The sequence below is a fragment of the Hemitrygon akajei genome, chromosome 3, assembly GCF_048418815.1.
Source record: "Hemitrygon akajei chromosome 3, sHemAka1.3, whole genome shotgun sequence".
Taxonomy (NCBI): Eukaryota; Metazoa; Chordata; class Chondrichthyes; order Myliobatiformes; family Dasyatidae; genus Hemitrygon; species Hemitrygon akajei.
Window position 1 is genome coordinate 54,292,213 of NC_133126.1, and position 26,942 is coordinate 54,319,154.

The 26,942-nt window shown below is 37.2% G+C and overlaps 1 protein-coding gene and 1 non-coding gene across 3 annotated transcripts; both read right to left on the reverse strand.

Annotated features, from left to right (window-relative positions):
• Positions 1 to 565: 565 nt before the first annotated feature.
• On the reverse strand, positions 566 to 25,583 carry LOC140725006 (uncharacterized). 2 transcript variants are annotated; one of them, XM_073039926.1, is made up of 12 exons: positions 25,444 to 25,583; positions 24,647 to 24,825; positions 21,820 to 21,908; positions 18,361 to 18,546; positions 17,192 to 17,310; positions 14,767 to 14,918; positions 13,232 to 13,304; positions 12,432 to 12,543; positions 10,728 to 10,852; positions 6,286 to 6,361; positions 3,634 to 3,749; positions 566 to 1,728 (listed from the first exon to the last, which is right to left on the reverse strand). In XM_073039926.1, the coding sequence occupies exons 1-12, from the start codon at positions 25,549 to 25,551 to the stop codon at positions 1,600 to 1,602; spliced, it is 1,464 nt and encodes a 487-aa protein (XP_072896027.1). In that variant the 5' UTR covers positions 25,552 to 25,583; the 3' UTR covers positions 566 to 1,599. The 2 variants fall into 2 exon arrangements, with proteins under 2 accessions (XP_072896027.1, XP_072896028.1); XM_073039927.1 differs by lacking the exon at positions 18,361 to 18,546.
• A 360-nt stretch (positions 25,584 to 25,943) lies between these two features.
• On the reverse strand, positions 25,944 to 26,016 carry trnak-cuu (transfer RNA lysine (anticodon CUU)). The gene has a single exon. It is a non-coding gene; the product is annotated as a tRNA-Lys (tRNA).
• Positions 26,017 to 26,942: the final 926 nt, after the last annotated feature.

Consider the following 26,942-nt stretch of genomic DNA (forward strand, 5'->3'; position numbering starts at 1 on the left):
CATCTAACAGTACTTAAACAATCATTCTTTCACTGGTTGATACCAGAACAACAACTTCCTGATTATTAAACCATGTAAGTCAAAATAATAGGACAAATGCTGTTGCAATTCCTTATCTTGGAAGAGTGTCAAACTGAGGAAATGCATTTACAGCAGGTTGATCAGTTGTATAAAAATCAAAAGAATAATTTGTTAAGGTTTTTAAAATGTGGAAATAATCTACAAAACTGTTTCAATTAGTATTTTTTTTTGTTTTACTGAATTATTGTAATTATATTGTGGCCCATGTGTTCATTAATATTTCCATTTCAGAATTTCCTAATCAGAGATTTTAAATCACTGAAGTTACTACAGCACTTGAGTGACAAATATGCTTTTGAAATTCTGATGTTTTCCCCCAACAAAGTGGAACACTGTGTGCAGGATGGGTATATTTTCGTGTTTCACATATTTTCTGAATTAGCTGTGATATATGGAAGAATATATTGAGCTGCTCACACTTTGATAAATGAATTTTAGAAATTGCAGATAAACTGGACTCTGAAAACTTACACTTGTTCCTCAATCACACTTTATTTACTTGCACACAAGGAGAACGGCTTGGCCCCTGTCACCAAACTGTTCTAAAGTGTAAACAAAAAAAATGATATTTTTATACAGATACTAATCAATTGGTAGCCTTGTGGATGTTCAGATTCCTTATTTGCATAATCAGTCACAAATCACACTATAATACAGGGATTAATAACCAATAGAAACTACAAGCTAATAGCTAATTCTACCATAGTAATGACCATTTGTCTGTGTGCCTTGCATCATTGGCATGTATTCTTAACATGTCTTGGTGTGCCACATACAGTAGCTTCAATTCCCTGCTTTGCAAAAAAATTATGTTCTTCAAAGATCTTTCTTACTTGGATTAATTGAACACTATCTGTAAATATTTTTGCCTGCACATTATCTTAACCCTTGTTTTGCTGTAACTTTCACAACAGCTGTACTGGGTGTTTATGCTAAATTTGTGACACAATTATAGCTGAGCAAGAAAGGCCTTGTTGAAGTTCAATTTCCATAAAGTATTCATTTATATTGGAAAATTGGTGATGGGGGAGTGTTCTTCCTGGATTATAGTAGCCAATTAGAAGAACATCTGAGATTGCCTGCATGGTTGTTTTGGAATAGCCTTCATAATATATTATGCTATTTTTACACACTCAAACTCTGTTGTTTATTGGAATTATTATTTATTAAAGCCCCGTTGAAGTGAATTAAGAGAAGTGACAGATTTTGGAAAGAATGTTTTCTTGATTTTCATGGCACAAAACTTGAAAGCTAGACTTGTTCAATGCTAAGGAAAATAATGAAGGAAATCCACTGGAGTTTTGAAATTTTGAATGAAAGTTAACTGCTATAAATATTAGATTTTAAACAATTCTGTACATTATAGTCATATAAAAGAAAATTGTGAAGAATTGAGGAGGGAAAAAAAGCAAAGCCTGGAAACTCCTTTGGCCTTGTACAGAGTTGGGTATGTTTAAAAATCCTATTTTTACAATAAAAGTTAGTAACTGATATCTCTAAGCATCTAACTACAATAATTTACCAATAGCTCAGAATAGTTAAAATCCCAGGTGATTCTGGAGAAGCTGTAATGACCTTTGTCTCATTGACCCAAACTTTATGCAGAAGAGATGGATTTCTATGGATTACATTAACCAGTTTCCCTTCCTAGGAAAAAAAAACATGGATATCAAGGACATGAAGACAGCATAGAAATACACTTAGTTTCAAGGAAGTTTATGAACCCTTTGCAATTACTTGGTTTTTTGCATTAATACCTCATAACAAGTAGTCTGATCAAGTCACAATAATAGAAAAACTCAATCAGCCTAAATAACACAAAAAAATTGTATTTTACTTGTCTTTATTGAACAATTTTTTCATGATTCACAGTTCAGGCTGGAAAAAGTATGTGAACCCTTATATTTAATAACTTGTAGACCCTCCTTTAGCAGCAGTAACCTCCATCAAACATTTCCTGCAGCTGCTGATTAGACTTGCACAACGGTGAGGAGAAGTTTTAGATCATACCTCCATACAAAACTGTTTCCGTTCATCAGTATTTTTGGGATACTTGCATGAGCAGCCCTCTTAAGGACATGCCACAGCATCTCAATTGGGTTAACATCTGGGCTGTCTGACTTGGTCATTCCAAAGCACGAGCTTTCTTTTTAAAACTTTCTGTTGATTTACTCTTGTGTTTCAGATCATTGTCTTGTTGCATCATCCAACTTCTGTTAAGCTTTAGGTGACAGACTGCTACCCTGACATTCTCCTATAAAATGTCTTGATACAATTTTAAATTCATTGCTTCTTCAATTATTGCAAGCATTCAGGCCCTGAGGCAGCAAAGCAGCCTCAAACCATGATGCTCTTTCCACCATGCTTCACAGTTGGGATATTTTGCTATTGCTGTGGAATGTCCTTATTACTCCAAACAAAGAGGTGTGCATTTCTGCCAAGAAGTTCAACTTTTGTCTGATCTGTCCACAGAACATTCTCCCAGAAGTGCTGTGGAATATCCAGGTGGTCTTTTGCTTACTTGAGACGTGCAGGAATGTTTATTCGTTTGGTTTTGGAGAGCAGTGGTTTCCTTTGTGGTATCCTTCCATAAACACCAGTATTCAGTATTTTTCTTACAGTGGACATATAAACAGAGACTTTTTTAGCAAGTTCTAGAGATTTCTGCAGATCTTTTGCTGTTACCCTTAGGTTCTTGTTCACCTTCAGCATTGCACATTGTGATCTTGCAGGACACCCAGTCCTAGGGAGAGTAGCAACAGCACTGAATTTCCTCCATTTGTAGACAATTTGTCTTACTGAGAACTGATGAACACTCAGGTGTTTAGAAATGCTTTTGTAGCCTTTTCTAGCTTCATGCACGTCTATATTTCTACTTCTAAGGTCCTCTGAAAGTTGTTTTGATCAAGACACAGTGCACATAAACAGATCTTTCTTGAGAAGAACAGGCTCTGTCCATAACCTGACTTTTTGTGCCTTTTTTAATAGGGCACGGCACCTCTACAACCCACACCTCTAATCTCATATCATTGATTGGAACACCTGACTCCAAATAGCTTTTATAGAAGGCATTACCCCAGAGGTTCACATTCTTTTTTGAACCTAGACTGTGAATGTTTAAATGGTGTACTCAGTATCGATGAGAAGTAGTACAATTGTTTGCGTGTTATTAGTTTAAGCAGATTGTATTTGTCTACAATTGAGATTTAGATGAAGAATAGACCATATTTTATGAGTAATTAATGCGGAAAACCAGGTAATTGCAAACCGTTCACAAATCTTTTCTTGCGACTGTATGTATTACAATTATTAAACTTGACAATTTAGTATAATTCAATTTGAAGATAGACAATTTAGGTAGATGTTTATTTCACCATCAAAGTATATTCTCTCAGTAAGGCAGCTGAGAATGTATATTATATGAAGTTTCAAAATTAGAATGAATGTTATAGGCTCTTATAGGAACCCAAAACACAAAGGCAGGATAATGTAGATCATATAGAATTGGGTAAGATATGCATATGTGTTATTTGCACAAAGAAATATACTTACCACTACATCCCAGACTAAAATCTTCTTTCTATCACCTCCACTAACAAGTCGATGTCCATTCAGGTGTAGACTCCTCACCACCCCAATATGTTCAGTCATAATGAAACGACATTTTCCTGAGGAAAGATTGAATAATCTTAAAGTACTTCCCTAATTACGGCGCTAATGTCAATATCAAAAATTATTTTCAGAGCAACATTTAGTCAAGTGAAAGGGAAAAGACAGCAATAAGAAATTGTAATTTTCTTTGCTAGGATAAATTCTGAGCAGGTTGGTATTGTTAATCAGCAAAACCATAGCTTTAAACTTTCTGTTTTCCTCATCTCTTTGGTTTATGTCAAATAACTACTCATGGCCAAGATAGGAAATGTGACTACTCTCACTTCAGCCAATTGCAGTGTTTGTTTAAAATCCCTTAATTATAAAAGAAAATGGCACATGTTATTCATTATCCAGTATTACTGATGATCTTATTATTGTTAAATTCTGATTTTGCTTTCTGGCTGAGATGTTTCATACTAGCAGGAGATGGATCTATAAAATGTTTCTACTTACAGATAGCTTTAAATTTTTCATGAGCTATAGAAGCAAACCCTGAGGTTTCCTACTCTCCAACTAGCAGTTACACTTATTTATCAGAAATGTTTGTTCACTAGTTGTAGTTATGCAATAACCTACTATTACTTCTAGTAAACATATTTAAAATAAAGGAATAGGAGATGAAGACCCATTTGGGTTTGATCTCAGTATAAATGCCAGGTGACCTCAGAAACTGATCCCATCAAAGTGCGAAGGATTAAGCTTTGCCATTGCTATTGGCATCTTGAAGATCTACCAATGTGGAGAGGTTTAAACTTCTTTACACAGATTTCTCTAGTGATTAAAAGTGAAACTGTTTGTGTATTAATGCTTCATAAATGTTAGAACTTTGTAAATCCTTGGACGTCCAGTCCAGGTTAACTGCAGTTGCCTTCTCGTGTATCAATATCTGCACCTATTTATATAGCCCCAGTATTATCAGAGGTTCTCTCCCTAAACATTTTATACAAAAAAAAAAAGAACAGCAAGGAGCCTAACTAGCTCCTCATATAACTTGCACTCCTTTTGTAAGTTACCATCTCCAGTTTAAAGAAACCGGGAATAATCAGCAAAATATTTGGTGGACAGGGTTCTCCTGCATCCTTATCTTCCTCCAAATAGGTAGCCTCTATTACAGGTTTACAATTGCGAGAAAATTCAAATATGACAATAGAGTTTGAGTATTAAAACACAGGATATTTTCTCTCTGGAAAATGATTTGATAAGACTACTTGTTTTATGTGTCTGAGCATTTCTCATGGAAAGCAATGTGAGATGAAAGTGGAAAATGATGGAAATCTTCTGCAGGTAAGGTAGCATCTGTGGAAACAGAGACCCTTCCTCAAATTACCAATTCTGATGAAGGAACATTTAAAATTTTTATCCAGCAATTTCTATTTTTATTTAAGGTAAAATATTTACTGTTTTGGGATTTACCATTTTTAAAAATGAATTGAGGTTCTTTATAATATTTTAATATTATTGCCATAAGTTAGATGCCACTGTTATTGGCAGATTTTCTGATCCAATAGATATATTGAGGGGAGACTTGATGCATATGTATGATAAAATAATAAAGCAAAATGTGAAACTCCTGGGAAATGGTCATTGAGATGAGAATTCACATTAATATAAACACCAATAAAGTGTTTGGGTTTTATTTGTTGTCCTTTGTAATTCTATGATCTTAAAAAGATTCAAGCTCGTGGTATTATAGGACATATATTAGCATGGATAGAAGGCTGGCAGGAGGCAAAGACTCGGGATAAAGGGAGCCTATTCTGGTTGGCTGCCAGTGATTGACGGGTCAGTATTGGGACCACTTCTTTTCAACATAAAATCTTCAGAATTGATGGCTGTGTGACCAAATTTGAGGATGATATGAGGAGAGGTGGAGGGGCAGGTTGTGTTGAGGAAGCAGGGAGTTTGCCAAAGGACTTAGACAGATTGGAAAAATGGGCAAAGAAGTGGCAGATGGAATATGAGGAGCATTTGATGGCTCTGGGCTTGTATTTGCTGGTGTTCAGAAGAATGAAGGAGGATCTCATTGAAACCTATAGAATATTGACAGGCCTAAATAGAATGGATGCGGAGAGGATGTTTCATATAGTTGATGAGTCGAGGACCAGAGGGCATAGCTTCAGAATAGAAGTACGTCCAGTTAGAACAGAGGTGAGGAAGAATTTCTTCAGCTAAAAGGTGGTGAATCTGGAATTTATTGCCACGGATGGCTGTGCAGGCCAAGTTATTGAGTATAGTTAAAGGAGAAATTGATAAGTTCTTGATTAGTTAGGGCATCAAGGGTTAAGGGGAGAAGACATGAGAATGGGGTTGAGAAGGATAATAAATCAGACGTTATGCAATGGCAGACCAGTTCTGCTCCTGTGTCTTGTTGGCCTTAGTGTAGGTGCAGAGAAAGAATGAGGGCAAGTTATCATTGTCAATGTTGCATAGCTTTTCAAAATTGTTCAGTTTTATTTTTGGCTGAAATTAAGAACGACTTGCCCTTTATCTCCCATGCAAATATTTATGGCTTGAAGAAAAAGGAACTTGCAATTTTTTTTATTTTCACACCTGTAAAGTCCCAGACTCGAATGGTGCTATCTGATGAACCAGAGCAGATTGACTTCTCATTAAACTTCAAACAGTACTGCAGGGAATAAAATCAAGAGGTGTGAGAAAGGTCATATATAAATTCTGGATAAGAATTCTGCGATTTTTGGAAAATGACAATCAAAATACCAAAGTATAACAAGGAGTATTTCTGGATGAAACTTAAAATGGAATTCTTAAGCAGAAGATGACAGGGAACAAGTATTTAAAGGATAGGATTCGAAGGAAAAAAAGTACATGAAGAAAAAATATGCTGAAGTTATACAGAGTCAGAGGTATAATTTGGTGGTAATCATCAAGCAGTCAGTATGACAGATTGAGATTAAGTTAGGAAGAGTACTTATAACCACCTGAAAGTCAAGGTCCTTCCAATACCATGACATCAATGGACAAAGCTTATAGTTACCAAGGGGTCTTGTTTCTGAGTGATCTGATGCTGGAGGGAAATACATGAAAAATTATGACTGCTGACCAACTGAGAGCCCAAGGGGTACAATGACAAGAACAGGAAAAATCACAGAAATTAGTTCCAGTAGGCATGCTGCACTTGAGTGGTCATAGCTCTAAATCATTTCATAAATTTTTTACTTATCCTTCTACATTTTCATAAAATAGTACTAATTTAATTTGATCCATTTTACTTATAAAACAATGTATTTTGTTTCCTTCTATGAACACTATGTGATTGAAGTGAAAAAACTGAAAATGCAGACTAAAGAAGTGAAGTAATACATCCATATTTTGTTCTAAGAGGAAGAAAAATAAATTGGTAAGTTTGGAGAAGAAAAATACTGAAAAGCAGATTTTTAAAAGGAATAATAGAAAATATGGATCATTTTTGAAAAGGGAGAAATTTATTTAGCAAGTTGAAGTAAGATACTTTAGAACATTCCTTATTTGGATAAAGTGCTAAGTGAAATGGTAATAGGATGAAAATATATCATCCTATATTAGGCATGGATTTTTTTGGACTATGGAAAAACAAGTTACTTCATTACCTGGCTCAGTTCCCAAAGACTGGAAGGTGGTGAAAGTTTCATTGTTTAAGAAGGGTAATAAGGAAAAGCCAGAGAATTACAGGCTGACTAGCCTGTCATTAGTAGTGGGGAAGTCACTGTGGGATGGGATCTATCAGCATTTAGTTTGATGCAGTTTGATTAAGGGGAATCAGTTTGGCTTTGTGCATGTCAAGCTGTGCTTGGCAAGCCTTTTAGAGTTTGTTGAAGAGGGTTTGTTAAAAGATGTAGTCTATTTGGTCTGTAACGAGAATTTTCACCAGGTCCCATATGGAAGGCTAATCTGGAATGTTAGGTTACTTGGAGTCCAGGGAGAGTTAATACATTTCACTTTAACATCTGAAGGTTGCTTCTTGGAATAGAAGCCAGTAACTGGTAGTGATAACAGGTTGAGACCAAAATTTATATAAGTAATTTGGATGAAATGCACAAAGCTTAGTAAGTGTGGGTGACACAAAATTGAAATGAGTGCCCGAGGAAGTTGCTGGATCACAGGTGCTATATGTTTGAAGAAAGAAAGAATAGTTATTATTATATAACCATCAGGCTTCTGAACTGGAATGGATAACTTCACTCACCACAACTCTGAACAGAATCTACAATCTACAAACTCACTTTCAAAGACTGTACAACTCATGTTCTCAATATTACATTTTTCATTTGCATGATTTGTCCTTTCCACATTGGTTGTTTGTCAGTCTTTATGTATAGTTTTCTATAATTTCTATTTTATTTATTTTTCTGCAAATGCCTGCAAGAAAATGGATGTCAGGGTAGCAAATTGCAACTTGTACATACTTAGATGATAAATTTTACTTCTGTCTCTTTGTGCCATAAAATGCTGCAGGAACCATATAAGACCATGACTCAAGATAATCTTTAGAAAATCATTACTCTAAAGATTTCACATGGAATTTATTGCTGTGCTTCAGCAGTAAATAAGCAGATGCAAGTCCTAAAGTGTGAGCTTAATATTCCAGTGAAACGCTCAGTAAAGATTTCATGAGTTGTATTGATGCATACCACCTGCTCTAGGAAAATACATAGGTGATGTCAGCTTGGAGACAGTTCAGAATTCTCTTTTCAGAACACTGGGGCACTAATCTGGCAACATGATAATATCATGACAACTACCATAAGAAAGTGAAATCCTTTTTTTATAATAGAAAAGAACAAGTCAGAATGTAGGTCCAAATCAGCACAACTTAAAACTCCTATAACTTCACCACTTTTATGGTATCCTACTGTGACACTTGTGGTTGGTTGAGAGTCCATATTACACGAACAATGCATTTTTGACTTTTTGTGTATATCTGTACATAGATTGTTGTATAATGTTAGTGATAGTCCAAATGGCAAGAGTACTATACAAGGAAAGCCATGTCAAGGGAAACTCCTGCTTGAGAACTGACTTGGATCCACTCCAATTTGCTTTACTGGCACAACAGGTCCACAGCAGAAGCCATCTCACTGGCTCTTCACTCAACCCTGGAATATCTGGACAGCAAAAAATGCATACATCAGGATGTTCTTTATTGACTACAGCTCAGCATTCAATGCCATCATCCCCTCTAATCTAATCAATAACCTTCAAGACCTTGGCCTCAATACCCCTTTGGGAAATTTCCTCACTTGCAGACCCCAGCCAGTTTGGATTGGCAACAACATCTCCTCCACAATTTCCATCAGCACAGGTGCACCACAAGGCTATGCTCTTCTCGCTTTACATTTATGACTATGACTACACACAGCTCCAATACCATACTTAAGTTTACTGATGACAGTACTTTCGTTGGCCAAATCAAAGATGATGAATCAGCATAAAGGAGGGAGATTGAAAATCTGGTTGACTAATCTTAACCCGATCCCTAATGCATAGTGCCCCAACAACAACCTCTTACTCAATGTCAGCAAGACCAAGGAGCTGATTATTGACTTCAAGAAGAGGAAACCAGAGATCCATGAGCCAATCCTTATCGGGGGATCAGAGGTGGATAGCATCAGCAATTTAAAATTCCTTGGTGTTATCATTTCAGAAAACCTGTTCTAAGCCCAGCACATAAGTGTAATTATGAAGAAAACACGGTAGTGCCTCTATACTTTCTTGGAAGTTTGCAAAGATTTGGCATGACATCTAAAAATCTAACAAACCTCTATAGACGTGTAATGGAAAGTATATTGACTGGCTCCATCACAGCCTGGTATGGAAACACCAATTTCCTTGTACAGGAAATCCTACAAAAAAGTGGATACAGCCCAGTTCATCACGGGTAAAGTCATCCCACCCTGGAGCACATCTGTATTTGCAGTTTGTTGTCCTTTGCACACTGGTTGTCCACCCGGTGGTTGCAGTCTTTCAATGATTCTATTATGGTTATTGGATTTATTGAGTGTGTCCATAAGAAAATTAATCTCAGGGTTGTATATGGTGACATATGTACTTTGATAATAAATTTACTTTGAGCTTTGTGTTTTGAATTGTTCAATTGATATGTTAATTATAGTCAATGAGATATTTGGTGTCACTACCTCATTGCAATTTCTTTTCAATGCACCAGTAAATTTAGTGATGATGCCATTTCATGTTTCCTCTTCTTATTTGTCCAAGTATTATCACAAAATGCAGGCTAGTTTGCTTGCATAGTTTTGATCATTGTTTAAGAAATAATTTTAAAATAGTGAGTTAATGACTATACTAAAATAGGATTTTTGCACATTATGTTAATATTGCACAGTGTGATTTCACCTTATGAGTGTTTTTGTGAAAATGTGAATGATGCAGGATACTTAACTGGTAATATTTTGTGCTTATATCTTTTGTATAAATGTCTATAAATGCCTCAGACAAGTTGTTCTAAAATAGAAAGACATTGTGTGATGCCATAAAGAGCAAAATATTGCTACAGGCACAGGGTCAGAATACTGGATTTTCGCTCATACATTAAAATAAGAGCAGAAAATGAAGGAAATGATTAAGTTAGGTAATACTACTGTCTGTAGAGAGGAAAAGGAGATGAAAATGCTTAGATCAAATGTTATGAACAAAAAATTTATTTCTCCCCCCAGATGCTGGGGATTTTCAGCAATTTCTGCTAGTACTGTCCTGACTTTCTTACAGCACACTCAGTGACTAGGAATGAGAATTTGTGGAGATATCATTACAATGTATTTTTGAAATTTGTCACTGTTTCAGTTTTCATCAATACCAGTGGATGAACAGTATGTAAATTACTGTGTCTACAAATGACAACACATTTGATGGTGCTATCTCTTGGAGATGTTTGTAACACTTTGTTTCACTTTGTCTTTATATTCTCTCTTTAAATTTGAGAAAAAATATTACATTAATATATGGTTTTCATCTGTCACCTTATGGAAGCTACTTACCACATCTCCCGTGTGTCCTTGACACCTATGCAGCAATTTTCCACTGTCTACTGACCAGATAAGAACTAAGCAATCCCCTGCTCCACTCACCACATATCGACAGTCAAACTGACAACAGTTCACCACTGTAGAGGAAAAAGTACACAAAATAACACAATACATTGCTTATTTTAACTTTGATTTTTATTAAGCTCTTTAAGCTTCTGTTTTAGAAAAGGATGTGTATTAGTTTAACTCTGAGATTTACTCACAGAGTTTGCTCTCAGTTTAACTTAATCTCAGATCATACTTCTATGTAAAAGATGAACAGGCCACTCAAGGCGACTTGATCTTCTAAGGTAAAAGAATAATAGTTCCTAAGCTATGTTATGAAGGAATATAATCAAACCCTTCATAAGGAATCCAAGAAATGTTGTGTGGAGCCTTATAAGAATATTGTCAAACTTTCCTCCCAACAATAAAAAGGCTGTAGGTGCCATTAGCCACTGGAGAACCACAACCACTTAGGACAAGATCTCGTAGGATTCTGTAAGACTATTCAACTAAAATCCACAGAAACGTCCATTATTTTGTTTTTTACATTTTATCATTATTATTGGGTGGAATGTAGATATACTGTATGCCATAAGTAATATTGGCTGGTATCTCTTAAAAATTGCATCATGTAACAATTGCTTTCTAAAAAGCTGCAACATTGTTTAGTGTAGAACTTTCCAAAATATCATTTGCTTTGGTGGGGAAAACAGATAGTTTCCATTGTTCACCTATTAAAGCGACAAGGGTGATTGAAACATCAAGGCAAGTACATAAGTTCCAGGGCTCTGCAGTCTCCCAGAGGACTCTGGGAGGCAGCAGCAGTGTATGCGAACCTCGTAGCGGGCAGGACAGGGCACCAGCTGATGTTTGGCTCCATTTAGCCGATTATAGCTCCCACTGTTCATTGATTGAGGAAGATTGAAGCATCGTAGTGAGTGCAGAGGGTGAGCGCCGCCAGCTGGTTGCCTTTTGGTCGGTTGCTCTGTACCGGAGAGGGAAGAGCCTGCCACCCCGCCCACCACATTTTTTCTGCATTTTGGATGTGGACTTGGAATGTAAACTCTTTTGTTCAGTCTTACAGTTATTATATTGTGTTTTTTCACCCAATCTTCTCTGGTTTTTTGTGTGGGGAGGGCATTTGGGGTTCAATGTGCCTGATCTACTATGTTTGTTTTTTTGTGCAGAGGGAGGGATTAGGGGTTTGATGTGCCTGATCCGTTATGTTTGTTTTTTTGTGCAGGAGGAGGGATTCGGGGGTCGATGTGCCTGATCTGTTTTGTATGGTTTTTGTGCAGGAGGAGGGATTAGGGATTCAATGTGCCTGATCTGTTTTGTTTGTTTTTTTTGTGCAGGAGGAGGGTTTCGGGGGTCGATGTGCCTGATCCATTTTGTATGGTTTTTGTGCAGGAGGAGGGATTTGGGAGTTGATGATCGTGCTGCCTTTTTTTTCTTTCTTGGTTTCATGGCTACGTGGAGAAATGAAGAATTACAGAGTTGTTTACTTTGAAAATAAAATGTACCTTTAAGCCTTTGAAAGCCACAGTGTTGATACAGGAAGCTTTTCTTCATTTAGTAAAGTACCATTGCAGTTGTTAATTTAAACTAATGTAGATTTCCAGCACTTTAGGGAAGGAAATGCTGAAAGAATACGGACTTCAGTGCAATTACCTTCTGTATGGCCTTTTAGAACAGCTGTACATACTCCTCTCTGTACATTCCATATTCTTACTGTGTGGTCCCAGGATGTGCTAGCAACTAGATGCTCTTTCATCGACAAGTGCTGTTTAGCAAGCAAGTGGTTAGTACAATCTCAAGCAAATATAAATATCCTCATCAAATGCAATGTAAAATACATTTACATTGGAGTGTGCTTCATGTCAGTCCTGAGCCCACGAAGGGACACAGCTGAGAAATATCACTGCAGTTTCTATATCAATCACTAGGAAGGAAACAAGAACATGGAAAATGTTTTAATATTTTAAATGTATATTAGAGTTATCTTATAGCCCTGCTTAAAATACATCTGCCCTGTTGGCTAGTAGTTTAGACAAATAATATAAAAACATTCAGTGTTCACAAAATGAATTACTTTAAATCTCAATGTGAAATACTAGAAGACTGAGGAGATTTGTAAAAGGTTATCATCAGATTAGGAAGGGTAAATAGGAAGTTATTTCCACTTGTAGATAATTAAAGGCTCAGGGTCCAGATTTTAAAAATCTGGAGCAAAATTAAAAGGGAGAAAAATGTTTTATCTTTGAGAATAGCTATAGAATGCAAGTCACTGATTTATAGGGCTGACATGTCTACCAGCTGACCAGAGCCGGGTTTAATCTAATCTGTCTCACTAATGATAAAGTGTTAGAAGCAGAAAAAGATTTAGAATATAATGAGAGTATTTTTGGAAAACATCATTCGAATTTTTGAAATGAATTTGAACTTGCGTAGTAAATTGATGATGACATTACCTGAATCTCATCTTCATGACCTCGGAGTATTTTCCTACACCGTCCATCCTGAACTGACCAAACTCGAAGAGTTCTGATTATCAAGAGATGATAGAATAAAGTAGTATACATCGTCATAAATTAATATAAGATTTCCAATTTTATACAAATATTCATTGTTGTATTTTGGTAATGGCCTTTTATAAACATTTTAATGTAATTTGTGTTTACACAAATTTTAGTTGTATTGTACAGTTTAGAATATAGCTTAGAAAATTAAGTGCCAAGGCCCATTTCCTCTAAAAAGTTAACTGTACTGATAAAGGCACTGATACACACAAAAAATGCCAGTTTTGACCTTTGATCTGTGCACCAGCCCAGCTCATCAAGAAAGGGGAAATATGTCTGGAATTCATGTTTCTGAGAACCGCATAATAATGCTGTATGGAAATATTCTTGTGTGTTTTGTGTGTCAGGACCTCTGCTTCCTTAGGAGTTTGCAAAGATCCAGCATGACATCTAAAACTTTGACAAACTGTTATAGATGTGTGGTGGAAAAAAATATTGACTAGCTGCATCACAGCCCGGTGTGGAAACACCAATACCCTGGAACGGAAAATCATACAGAAGGTAGTGGATAGGAGCCTAGTCCATTATGGGTAGAGCTCTCCCCACCATTGAGCACATCTACACAGAGCGTTGTCACAGCAAAGCAAAACAGGTCGTGTTTCCTTCTTGCTGCTATCAGGAAGAAGGTACAGGAGCCTCAGGACTTACAGCACCAGGTTCAGGAACAGTTATTACCCCTCAGTCAATAGGCTCTTGAACCCAAGGGGATAACTTCACTTAACTTCACTAGCCCCATCATTGAATTGTTCCCACAACCTTTGGAATCACTTTCACGGACTCCATCTCATGTTCTCGATATATATTTTTTGCTTATTTATTTATTATTATTATTCCTTTCTTTTTGTATTTTCACAGGTTGTTGTCACACTGCTTGAACATCCAGTTGGTTAGTCTTTCATTGATTCTATTATCATTATTATTCTGTTATGGATTTATTGAGAATGCTCACAAGAAAATGAATCTCAGGGTTGTATATGATGACAGATATGTACTTTGATAATAAGTTTACTTTGAACTTTGTACATGCACATAAATTAATGTATAAGTATATGTAATTGATAAGATCAAGCTCAGATGTAATGTTCTCTTCAAGTGTTAAAGCCAGTTATATTGCAAGGCTGAGAGAACAAGAGAGTGGCAAGGCAAGAAAAAGATAGTTTACCTGACCTACTAGATTTTATAAGGCTGCAAGATGGACATAATATCTAAGTCTGAATGTACTATGCTGTCAATTTAAAAGTTGTTTTGCTTATAAATTGGAAACAGCCCTCCAGTTTTGGTCTCAGATTGCTGCAAGGTATGAAGAAATGAAAACATAAAATAAGGTTACATGTTATCCCTTCTGAATTTATGGACCCATTATTAACAATAATTTGTTAAACTGTTGCATTCAACAATGTTACTTTATTGTAAAATCTGAGTATTACCTATCTGAGCTGGCACTGACCACTTGTGTTCCATCAAAACATAGATGATCAATTCCTGAGCTGTGGCCCATCAGTGCTCGTAGACAAATCCCTGTTTCCAATTGGAAAATTCGAATCAAGCTGTCGACACAACCTGTTACAATGACCTCTTTCTGAAAAACAGAAATTATTTCTTTAGCTTATTTTAAATAGCAATCATATTCAAAATTTGTTGCATCATAAATGTGAGTCTTTTAAAGACAATTTGAGGATGACAGTTTTATTCAGTTCTCACTCTCAACCTATTCATCAGGTCTCAGTGAATTACATCTGAGAAGGAATTATTTGGTGAGGTTCTGTTGGCCATCAGAGAACCAGGACCAGATGTGAGAAGAGGGGCAGAGAACATTCCAAAAGTTAAAGGAAGAAGATGCTAGGCAAACTCAATGGTCTGAAGGTGGTTAAGTCATCTGGGCCAGATGGACTACAGGCAGTTGATGTCATTTTCTTGGATTTTCAGAAGGTGTTTCATAAGGTGCCACACATGACGCTGCTTAACAAGATAAAATCCTATGGCATTACAGGAAAGATACTGGTATGGATAGCAGAATGGCTGTCAGGCAGGAGGCAGCAAGTGGGAATAAAAGGGACCTTTTCTGGGTGGTTGCTGGTGACTATTGGTGTTCCTCATGGGTCAGTATTTGGACTGTTGTTTTTCACATTGTTTGTCAATGATTTAGAAAATGGAATTGATGGCTTTGTTGCAAAGTTTGCAGATGATACAAAGATAGGTGGAGTGGTTTGGTACTGTGGAGGAAACAATGCAATTGTAGCAGGACTTAGACAAATTTGAAGAAAGGGCAAAAAAGTGGCTGATGGAATACAGTGTTGGGAAATGTATAATAATGCATTTTAGTAAAAGGAACAATAGTGCGGACTATTATCTAAATGGGGAGAAGGGTCAAACATAAGAAGTGCAGAGGGACTTGGGAGTCCTCATGCAAGACTCCCAGAAGGTTAATTTACAGGTTGAATCTGTGGTAAAGAAGGCAAATGCAATGTTGGCATTTATTTCAAGGGAACAGAATATAAAGCAAGGAAACAATGTTGAGCTTTTGTAAGACACTAGACAGGTTGCACTTGGAATATTGTCAACAGTTTTAGGCCCCATATCTCAGAAAGGATGTGCTGTCATTGGAGAGAATCCTAAGGAGGTTCACGAGGATGATTCTGGGAGCAAAGGGACGTACAAGGACATACAAGGAACATTTGGCAACTTTGGGCCTGTACTCACTAGAATTTAGAAGAATGCGGGGGATCTCATTGAAACCTAGAAAGGACTAGATAGTGTGGATGTGGAGAGGATGTTTCCTACAGTGGGGGTATCCAGAACTAGAGGTCACAGCCTCAAAATTGAGGGCGACCCTTTAGAACAGAGGTAAGGAGGAATTTTTTTATCCAGAGTGTAGTAAATGCTCTGCCACAGACTGCAGTGGAGGCCAAGTCCGTGTGTGTATTTAAGGCAAAAGTTGATTGTTTCCTGATCAGTCAGGGAATTAAGGGATATGGCAAGAAGGCAGGTGTATGGAGCTGAGTGGTATCCAGGATCAGCCATGATGGAATGTCAAAGCAGACTGAATGGGCTGAATGGACTAATTCTGCTCTTATGTCTTATGGCTATGGAGGGAAAGATAACTGGTAATGGTCCATCAATAGGAAATGAGGGGTATTGGGCCATCACAAATTAGAACACTGAGACTTGGGGTCATCAACTAGAAGCCTCAAGGAATTGGGAAGGTTTCAATGTTTATGAACAGATGTTCAGTTCATTTGAGGGTCAGCCCATCAGAGTAGCAAGCTATTGGGAAGGGAGGACCAGAGATAAAAGCTAGCTGGAATCGGTGCCAACTGGGGATATGGGAAGGTTGGTGGGGGAGAGGGGTAGATGGGGTGAGATCGATGGATAGAGAGAGGGTGGCTCAAAAATGTGTCTAAGCATGGATTTAACTAAAATTTTAATCCGTCACTGAGAGAATGTGTTTGTTCTTGGACTAATCAATGATAATCCCTCCTGAGTTTAATCTCCTCAGCAATACTTTACTAGCCAGTGCATAAATTGCCCAAATTACCAATGGAATTTCCATCCTTACAATGAACCCAGCCCCCAAAATGAAATGGGCATTGTGAAGCTACAATGATACCCAACCATATCAATCATCTCTTCTAAAAAATTCTCTTTGAGTTGTATCATCTCAGAAAAAAAACAAAGAAATAAAAGGAGAGTTTGAAACTTTCCAGACATAATTTCACTGTAGTTTTTTTTAACAATTGTTTTGACCGATTTGTCTGTGTTTTGATTTTGCCTTTTGAACAAGTTAAAGCCTGCTATCACTTTTTTGTTGTATAGCTATTCTTGCAAATAGCTGCATGAGAAATATTATTCTACCTTAATGCAAACACAGGTGACAGCATCTGTATGGTTATCCAGAACATGCAGACAGCATGCAGTGAAGAGATCCCATACACGGGCAGTTTTGTCTGAACTTCCACTAACCAGCCATTTCCCTGTAATAATGGAAGAGGCAGGAAAGATTTAAAATGAAGACAGTGGTGGAAGAAATCACTAATAAATTCAGCATTTTGTTCAAAAGATAGATTCCACATGGACAAGTTTGATATTTTTAATTGGACATTAAAAGAACACTATACTTAGCAAAGTTAGACAGCTATTAACATATCAATGTGCACCTCACAAAGACATAAGCATGTGCAATTCATAAGAAAGTTTGATGCAAATTAGACTAGGCAGCTCTTGTGATCTTGTGGATGAAAGAAATTGAAATAAATAGAAAGAATAGTGATATGCAGGGCAGATGTACTAAAATAAATGACGCATATAGAACATTTATTGCTTAGTGGTGTTACGTACTGAAGAGGGAACAGGTAGCATCATCCAGCACATTCAAATTGTAGAATTTATGGACATAACATCATTGACTGCCAGAACAACATTTTAAATTTATGTCTTCATTCTTCCTTGAAAAAGCATAAGGCACCCAAAACAAAAACAATATACAGTAGTTGTAACTTCTTTATACTCATTAACTATCCAGCTACTCTCACAGTCTTGGTTCTCATCTGAATAACAACTACTTAGTAAACTTAACTCAGAGTAACCAGTCTCTGTGAACAACATAACAAAATGCTGGAGGAACTTACCAGGCCAGGCAGACTCTAGGAAAAGAGTACAGTTGAAGTTTTGGCCTGAAATGTTGACTGTACTGTTTTCCTAGAGTTGTCTGCCCTACTGAGTTCCTCCAGCATTTTGTGTGTGTTGCTCAGATTTCCAGCATCTGCAGATTTTTTTCTTGTTTGTGATCAGTCCCTGTGAGACTTGTTTTCCAAAACAATTCACATATGCATTATGTCATCAATTCAACAGCATCGCTTACAATGTGTCAAAGCCAATTACAATTCGTCCTTAAACAACGCATTCAGTTGAGAGGCTGTTACACTGGCCCAATCCTTCAGTGTTTGGCATTAGACTATGGCTACAAGGAAGAAAAATCCTTGTAATTTACTTCACTGTCTCTGTTCTTGCTGATTATCACTCACCATCACAATCTAGGCAATCCACTCTTTCTTGATGGCCTCGAAGTAAAGGTAGAACCGTATATCTGCCCAATTCCCAGTTTTGATTTAAGTGACAAGCCCTAATGTATATCTCCTTCCATCGACAGGTTGGAGACAATGATGGAAAATCAGAAAAATTAGGTCTGTTGTACCTGGGAGATGTGAGACCTGACAAAATAGAGAAGGAATTAACAGTATATTACTAAAACAAAGAATGAAATACTGTATGGCACTTCAGACTAGGTTAGTCCTGATTATGTGATGTACTGACTGTCCTAAGTGAAATCCTAAGATTACCTCATCACTGCTGGAAAAATCCAACTACGTAACCAGCTTTGCTGGAATGTTATTAATCTACAATGATATTTTGTTATAATGTCACCCAGATCTTGACAGCACAGATAATGAGCTTGAAACTGAAAACATTTGATATCTTTGATGCGGCCTGGTATGGGAACAGCAATGCCTTTCAGCTGAAAATGTTACAAAAGGTAGTGGATTTGGCCAAGTACATCTCAGGTAAACCCAACCATTGAGAACACCTACATGAAATGTTGCCATAGAAAAGCAGCATCCATCATCAGAGATCCTCACCACCCAGGCCTTACTCTTTTCTTGCTACTGCCATCAGGTAGAAAGTGCCTCAGGACTCACACCACCAGCAAAAAGAACAGTTACTACCCATCAACTATTGAACAAAAGGCAATAACTACATTCATCTAAGGACTCTTTTAGTTTGTTATTTCATGCTCGTTATTTATTGCTATTTATTTATATTCACATTTGCACAGTTTGTTGTCCATTGATCCTGTTTACAGTTACTGTTCTATAGATTTGCTAAGTATTCCCACAGAAAAAGAATCTCAGAGTTGTATGTGGTGGCATGTATGTACTCTGATAATAAATTTTACTTTGAACTTTGAATTTTTTTGTCACTGGTTTTTTTTGTATTCTTTATACAAATGCAGATAAAAGCAGCGTGCCGTATGCAGGTATAATACCACTGTAATACTTTGTATTTGTTCATAGTGAAAACATATTCTTTTCTGATAATCTGACTACACATCTGATGCAGTGAAGCCACTTGCTGAATCCGAATAAACACAGAAAACCTACAGCACAATACAGGCCCTTCAGCCCACAAAGCTGTGCCGAACGTGTCCTTATTTTAGAACAGCAGAATGTGGGATAATACACCGGAAGATAATGCTGATATAGACAATGAGGTGATTACTTTGCTACTTGCTGTACCTATGGGTCCTTCAGTCTTAAATATGTCATTGTATTTGTTCAGTACTCTGTGGATTACATTAGCATTAGTATTCCATAAAAGAATTAATCCGGTCTGATATTGGTTGATTTTGAATATGAAGAGATTGATTGGCTGGCTAAGTGGTGTCACATCAATAACTTTGCATTCCGCATCAGTAAGATGAAGGAATGGACTTCGGGAGGGGGAAACAGGGAGAACGCACAGCAGTCTTCATCAAGAAGTCAGCAGTGAAAGAGTGAGCAACTTCAAGTTCCTAGGTATCAACATCTCAGAATGTCTATCCTAGATCCAACACATTGATGCAATCATGAAGAAGGCATGCCAGCTGCTGTACTTCGATAGGAGTTTGAGGAGATTTCGTATGTCATCAAAGACTCTAAAAATTTCCATAGATTCAGAGAGCATTCTGACTGGTTACACCACTATGTGGCGTGGAGATGCTAATCCGCAGGATCAAAGAAAGCTGCAGAGGGCTGTAAACTCAAACAGCTCCATTGTGGGCACCAGCCTCCCCATAACCAAGGACAACTTCAAAAGGTGATGACTCAAGAATGCGGAAATCATAACATAAGAACCTCACCATCCAGGACATGTCCTCTTCTCATTACTACCATCAAGGAAGAGGTACAGGAGCCTGAAAATTCACACTTTAGGAACAGATTCTTTCTCTCTGCCATCATATTTCTAAACAGTCAATGAACCCATGATCGCTACCTTACTATCTTGCTTTCTTTTTGCACATTTTAAAAATATATATATTCTTACTGTAACTTAAGAGTAATTTTATGTATTGCACTGTACTCTGCCACAAAACAATATATTCCATGATATATGTCAGTAATAATATACCTGATTCTGATTATGACTCAGGCTAACTCATCTCATCAGCAGCATATCATTTGGTTGGAAGCGAAATTAAGTGGTTGGAGAGTGCCTCCCACCCCCCCCCCCCATCTGACGATTGCTCCACTCTAGAATATGCTTTTTCATTGCAAAGACTGAAAGCTTTTTAAAATTATATCAGAGACTTTAAAAAGACTGTATCTTTAAATACCATTTGTGGACATACTTCTACCCTCCCAGCTACCACTCAGGAGCAGGATAAATTTCCCAACTCACTGTTGTGCAGGGAATGAAGTTACGTATGGGATTGCAAGGATGTTGTCTTAATGAGCTCCAGCTCAAATGAAAGAGATACAAATACAGAAGGTAAGTATCTTTGAATAAGGTACACTGTTTCACAGAGCTAAATGTGATATTGGCTCTTTTTTATTTTTCCATATCAGCATAAATTATAATTATATTTTACTTGAAGATATTTTCAATAATTCAAAATAGCAGTTCATTAATATTCAGATTTATGAATATAAGAGTAAAATTACCTCTTTGGCTGCTACTGCCAAGCAGACTCAGGTCCACTGCTTCCCTCTTAAGATTCAATTTTATTAACTATAATAACACGTAATGTCAGGTTGGGTGTATTACAGGCAATTGATACTCTAGAGCCCAATTAGTATCAGCAATTGAAGATGAATTTCTAATAAATTGTTTTGCTTCATTCAATCAATAGTGCAGTAACAAGATACCACTGACTGCAAGTTATCAGGATTTATGTGTTTATTTTAAATCAAAAATCTTCTTTACTTTTAATCAAAGACTATTTGGGATATTTATCACCTTACCATTCTGTACATAATAATAGTCATTCTAGAGATTCCAAAGCAGATTCTCAGACACAATCAATACTTAGTATTTCCAAAATATTTTCTGAATAATTCAGCAATATTTAATGCAGTAATTTCCTTTTCATTATGCTAAAATTCTTTTTATGTACAACTAAATATATCTCACACTTTAAAAGATGGTGGCATACCTAGTTGCAGTGTCCACTCCTGCTCCAACTAATGGTGTAAATTGTTCATCCTTTAAGTCTTTATATGCTTGTGTCATAACTGCACTTTATTATTTATTAATTTATTAGTGGTAATATTACTTTATGTGTTATGTGAGTGAGTTACCTGTACTCTGTTTTGCATCTTGTTCCAGAGGAACATTGTTTTGTTTAGCGTTATCCATGTGGAGGGTTGAACAACAATGAACTGAATGTGAAAATACATCTAGAAGTGGAATTTGACAGAAGTACTTGTCGGTTAATGTATGGTGGTTACCTGTGGGACTGAAACCGTACTGGTTTTTAGAGAAGAGTTGCTCATCAGTGTCAAAGTTAAGCCAGTTTTTCAGAGCACATAATGGATGCCTATCAAAAATAATTAAATAGCCAAAGATTACTTATGACAAATTTACTAAGAAGTAAGTTTAACATGTAAACTATCTCTTCATTTTCAGTTTTCAAAACTTTATTAGTTCAGAGACAGATTTTATGAACTTGAAAGAAAAAAATGATTAAAATTCACCCTATCAAGGCCTTAATTTATTCATCTGTAATGCTATTATTTTCTATAAGGAAAGAACCTCATAGGTTTTTCTGCAAAAAAAACATAATTATTTTATCTTAATCAGCATTGAACATATAAAATACTTCTCATAATACAATATGTGTATTTTAAATTAATAATTTACACCTTACAGCATTAATTGCATATTCTTGTGCACATCAGACATGACGGCAACTGACAGAAGCCACCAAAGTGCACTGACCAAAACCCACCATTTTGCCTCCATAAAAACCTCCAAATTCACTGATACGACAGATGTAGTAATATCAGCATCCTCTCCCAGACTGGCATCACTATCGTTGAGGCTTAAATCATATTCAATCTGATCCAATGCATAAGCTAGTGTATTGTCTGCGTACCCGACATCAGACTTCCAAAACTGGCACTCCACTCTAAATCAGTCATGGAAGGCAGATCCAAATAGGACAGAGAAATCATCCTCAAAATCTTCTTGAAAAAATGTAACGTCCTTATTGATTCATCAGAACCCCTGTCCCAAAGCCACTAAACTGATGGGGAAACAAATGGGAAAGCACAGAACTCTTGGAAGCCAAATACAAACAGTGGGAGAAACACACAACATCCCAAACACCCAAGCTACCCACTCCATCAAAACTGTACCTGCCTCCCCGATACAATGTGTGGATCTCAAACCCCACAGAAGCAACTCTCAACTCTAAGAAACTGCCTGAAAAGAAGATAATATTGTAGAGTGGACACATTGAATTTGTTTAATTGAAGTCAATGTATTTCAAAACATTTAGGCTTCACCTAAGCCACTGTGGCTAATTATGCTCTTAAAATATATAATTTAAGAGCAGGAGCAGGTCCATGGCTCTTCAAGCCTGCTCTGTAATTCAACAAGATCAGATTGCAACCACAATTCAATATTTCAATCTATTCCCAGTAATGTTTCATTTCCTTGCTTAATGGCTCATTGCACCTGTGCATATAACAATAAACTCGAATTTGACTTTGAAGAATATATCTGAGACTGCTTTAAAAAATACTCAAGCACTCTGTTTCCACTGCCCTTTGTGCAGCTGACTTCCAAAGATTCAACCCATTGTGAGAGAAAGCATTTTGCTATTTTTTTTTTCTGAGCTGGTTGACCCACTACTTTAGTGACTTCCAGTTCTAGATTTTCCTACTTGAAAGACATCTCCACATCCACCTTATCAAATCCAACTAAGATCTTATATAATTAAATTAAGACACCACTTGCTCTTCAAAATACAAGCCTATCCAATCTTATCATTGTCAAAAGACAATGCCATCTACTCGAGTTATCAGTCTAGTTAGTAAACCTTTATTTAGTTATTTAGTGCAGAGTAGGCTCTTCCGATCCTTCATACTGCTCCAGTAACCTCTAGAAATCTCTATTAGCCCTAACCTAATAACGGGACAATATACAATTAACCTACCTGGTACGTCTTTGGAAGAAACCAGAAATACATTACTGATCATAACCTCCAAACTTTCGCTTTCACCACATCAAGGTTCATAAAGTGCTGAGGAGATACACCAGCGATAAAAGTTTTAGTTTTGTGATGACCAAGAGAAGCTGCAGTTACCTTCCTTACAGCAAAATTGAGATTTCACAGAAATGTTCAAAATCATGAGTTTTAATAAGAGAATCTGTAGGCCACTGGTAGGAGAAGTAATAGCCAGAAACCTGAAATTAAAATATATTATTTACAAGCAACATACGCAAAATGCTGGATAAACTCAGTAGGTCAGGCAGCATCTATGGAAAAGTACAGTCGACGTTTCAGACCCTTCTATCCTCCTGCCCCTCCTCACACCTTTTTATTCTGGCATCTTCCCCCTTCCTTTTCAGTCCTGAAGGGACTCATTCTGAAACGTGCACTGTTTGCTCATTTCCATAGATGTTGCCTGGCATGCTGAGTTTGTCCAGCATTTTGTGTGTGTTGCTTTGGATTTCCAGCGTCTGCAAAATTTCTTGTGTTAATGATAATTGGGATCTGTATTGATACTGTATACTTTCATTTTGTCTTCAAACTTTGTCATTCAATAGATGATTTAAATGGCCAAGATTCAAACTCAAGTTATCAGTCATCCAGTTGTCCTGTTGCTTTAAGTGTGGGCTAGGCATGCTGCCAGATCTAGGGTTGGATCTGAAACACCAAGGGTCACAAACATGGTAGGTTTGTGGCTATTGCAGGAGTCCACAATACTTGAATATTCCCTGACTCTTTTAAAACTTGGGTTCATTGGAACATTTATTATATTAGCATGTAACATGTAAAAATATGAAATAAAAATGTGTTTGGGAATTCTGCTGATCTGGCATAATCAAAATCTAAAGTGTGCTGAGTTATTGGAGTTTTAATTTGTCATAGCATAGGCTAGCATCAAACCCAATATGTGCTGTTGTAATCTGTCTTTAACTGTCCTTTAAACTACGGTTGAAGAGTACAGTAAGTTTTTTTTCACGCACATTAAGTACACGTGTTTGCAAAAAAAATTAAACTACAATGAACATGTAACAATAAGATGCTTAGAGATTTTAATTTACCATAGAATATCAGTGTTTGCAAATTCCCTCCATGATTTGTTACAGCACGCCATTCTGAATAGATCCTCGGCAGATAAATATGCAAATATTCTTTCCACCAACTCCCGGGGTAGCGTTGACACAAAATCAATAGATAACATGGGACACAATTCATAGTAGATCTCCTTCAGCTGTGGCAGCTAGGAAATAAAGGCCATCAGATGATTAGATATTCAAAAGTGATGTGTTATAAAGTAATATTCAAAGACACTCAAACTCATTTATCTTTCTGTTGTCATGGTGCATGGACAGAGACTTCCAGTAACAGTTCAATTTTAAAATTCTCAGCCTTGCTTTAAAATCTCTCCTTACTGCCTCCCCTTATTTACTCTGCATTCTGCATCACCGAATCAGTTCAGAGTTCTGGTGAGTGAAGTTATCCACGTCAGTTCTGGAGCTGATGGTTGTAGGCTAATGACTTTTCCTGAACTTGGTGATGTGGGACCTAAGGCTTCTGTACCTCCTGCCCGAAGGTAGTATCGAGGGCATGGCCTGGATGGTGAGGGTGGATGCTGTTTTCTTGTGGCAGCGCTCTATGTAAATATAGGGAGGGCTTCCCCTGTGATGGGCTGGACTGTGTCGACTAGTTTCTGTAGAGTTTTTATACCTGAGATTTGGTGTTTCCATGCCAAGCTGTGATGCAACCAGTTGGGATCAAATGATGTTTGTTCAATCCCATTTGTTTGCAAGGCTGAATATGTTAACGACTGTTTCACATTCCGCTACCGATCAGTGCACGACCTGAGCCAGAGCCTCACCTGACAAGAGCGGAGTAACCGCGACATCACCTCACTCTGCTGCTTCACTGTCAGACAGCTGAACGCAGAAGCGATCAGGTCCATTTTCTCCTCGGGTAACCCGTCCATTTCTGGACCCCGCACCTACCTGCGGCCGTACCGCCTCCTGGGCCCAACTACCAGACGCCCAGCCGCTCCCATAGCAACGGGAGACTTCGGCCCTGCAGCTACCACAGGCGAGTTCCGGGGCAAATCAACCCACTTCACAAGTAACACAAGTCGCTGAAAGCAATAACTATCTGTGTGACGTGCATTAGATTTTCATTCTGGTGTTTTCGATGAACTTCGATCCAGGGCTAGTGGGAAGAGAGGAATTCATATTTTGTTTTCACTGCCCGGACACAATCGTCGTCTTTGTATATGAAGGATGTGATCAATGTGTTTCATATTTTGAGACTTTTTATTCAAATGCCAAATAAGTTTTTATAAAAAGTAGGTTGAACATTTTTTTAAAACCTTAACGCCCAACGTGGGGCTCGAACCCACGACCCTGGGATTAAGAGTCCCATGCTCTACCGACTGAGCTAGCCGGGCTCTGAGCGGCTATATTAGAACGACTTAACTGTGGTATATGAGGCATCTGATTTTTGATGGTGCGGAGATTCTAGTATTTGTTCAGATATTTCGCACCCCAAGCAGCTTTTTTCCCCATTAATTTCTCGTGATGTGGGCATCAGTCTCAAGGCCAATCAATTACTCTCATGAAGAGGGATATGAGCTGCCACGAAAAACTGCAAATCACAAGAGATTCTGCGGACACTGGAAATTCAGAGCAACACACTCAAAATGCTGGAGGAAACTCAGCAGATCAGGTAACATCTATGAAAATAATGAAAAGTCGACGTTTCGGGCCAAACCCTTCATCAGGACAAAAATTGCAATCATTCTGCTAAAGGTGTTGCACTGTAGTTCCAACACTTAGATCCAATGAAGATAAAGGAAGGTTGATATATTTGAAAGTTGAAAGTAACTTTGTTATCAAAGTGCATATACATCTTTGAGATTAATTTTCTTGCGGGCATTCACAGTAAATATAAAGAAATACAATAGAATCTATTAAAGACCCCACACAACAAGACGGACAAACAGCCAATGTGCAAAGGACAACAAACTGCGCAAATACAATAATAATATTTTTTCTCTCTCTGCTCAAGCTGGTAAAACCTTAGGTACGGGCAGCACACTCAGTTCTCAATTGCTAAGATCTTTTGAACTATCCTAGTGGTAAAAAAATCTAGTGGTGTTTAATAGTATTGTGGCTTTCTGAAGATTAACATACATATTGCTGAGTAGGCCTAATTGTTTAATGCTATTGTGAGGTGACATTAGAATGATAGTGATTATAGATATTTCTATTAGGACAATGTTCCAGAGGTTTTAATTTCCACTTTTAAAGTCAGCATTTTTCAGGTGTTTTTCACTTATTGATTTCTGTATGTTGTGTGTGTTTGGAATGGCTA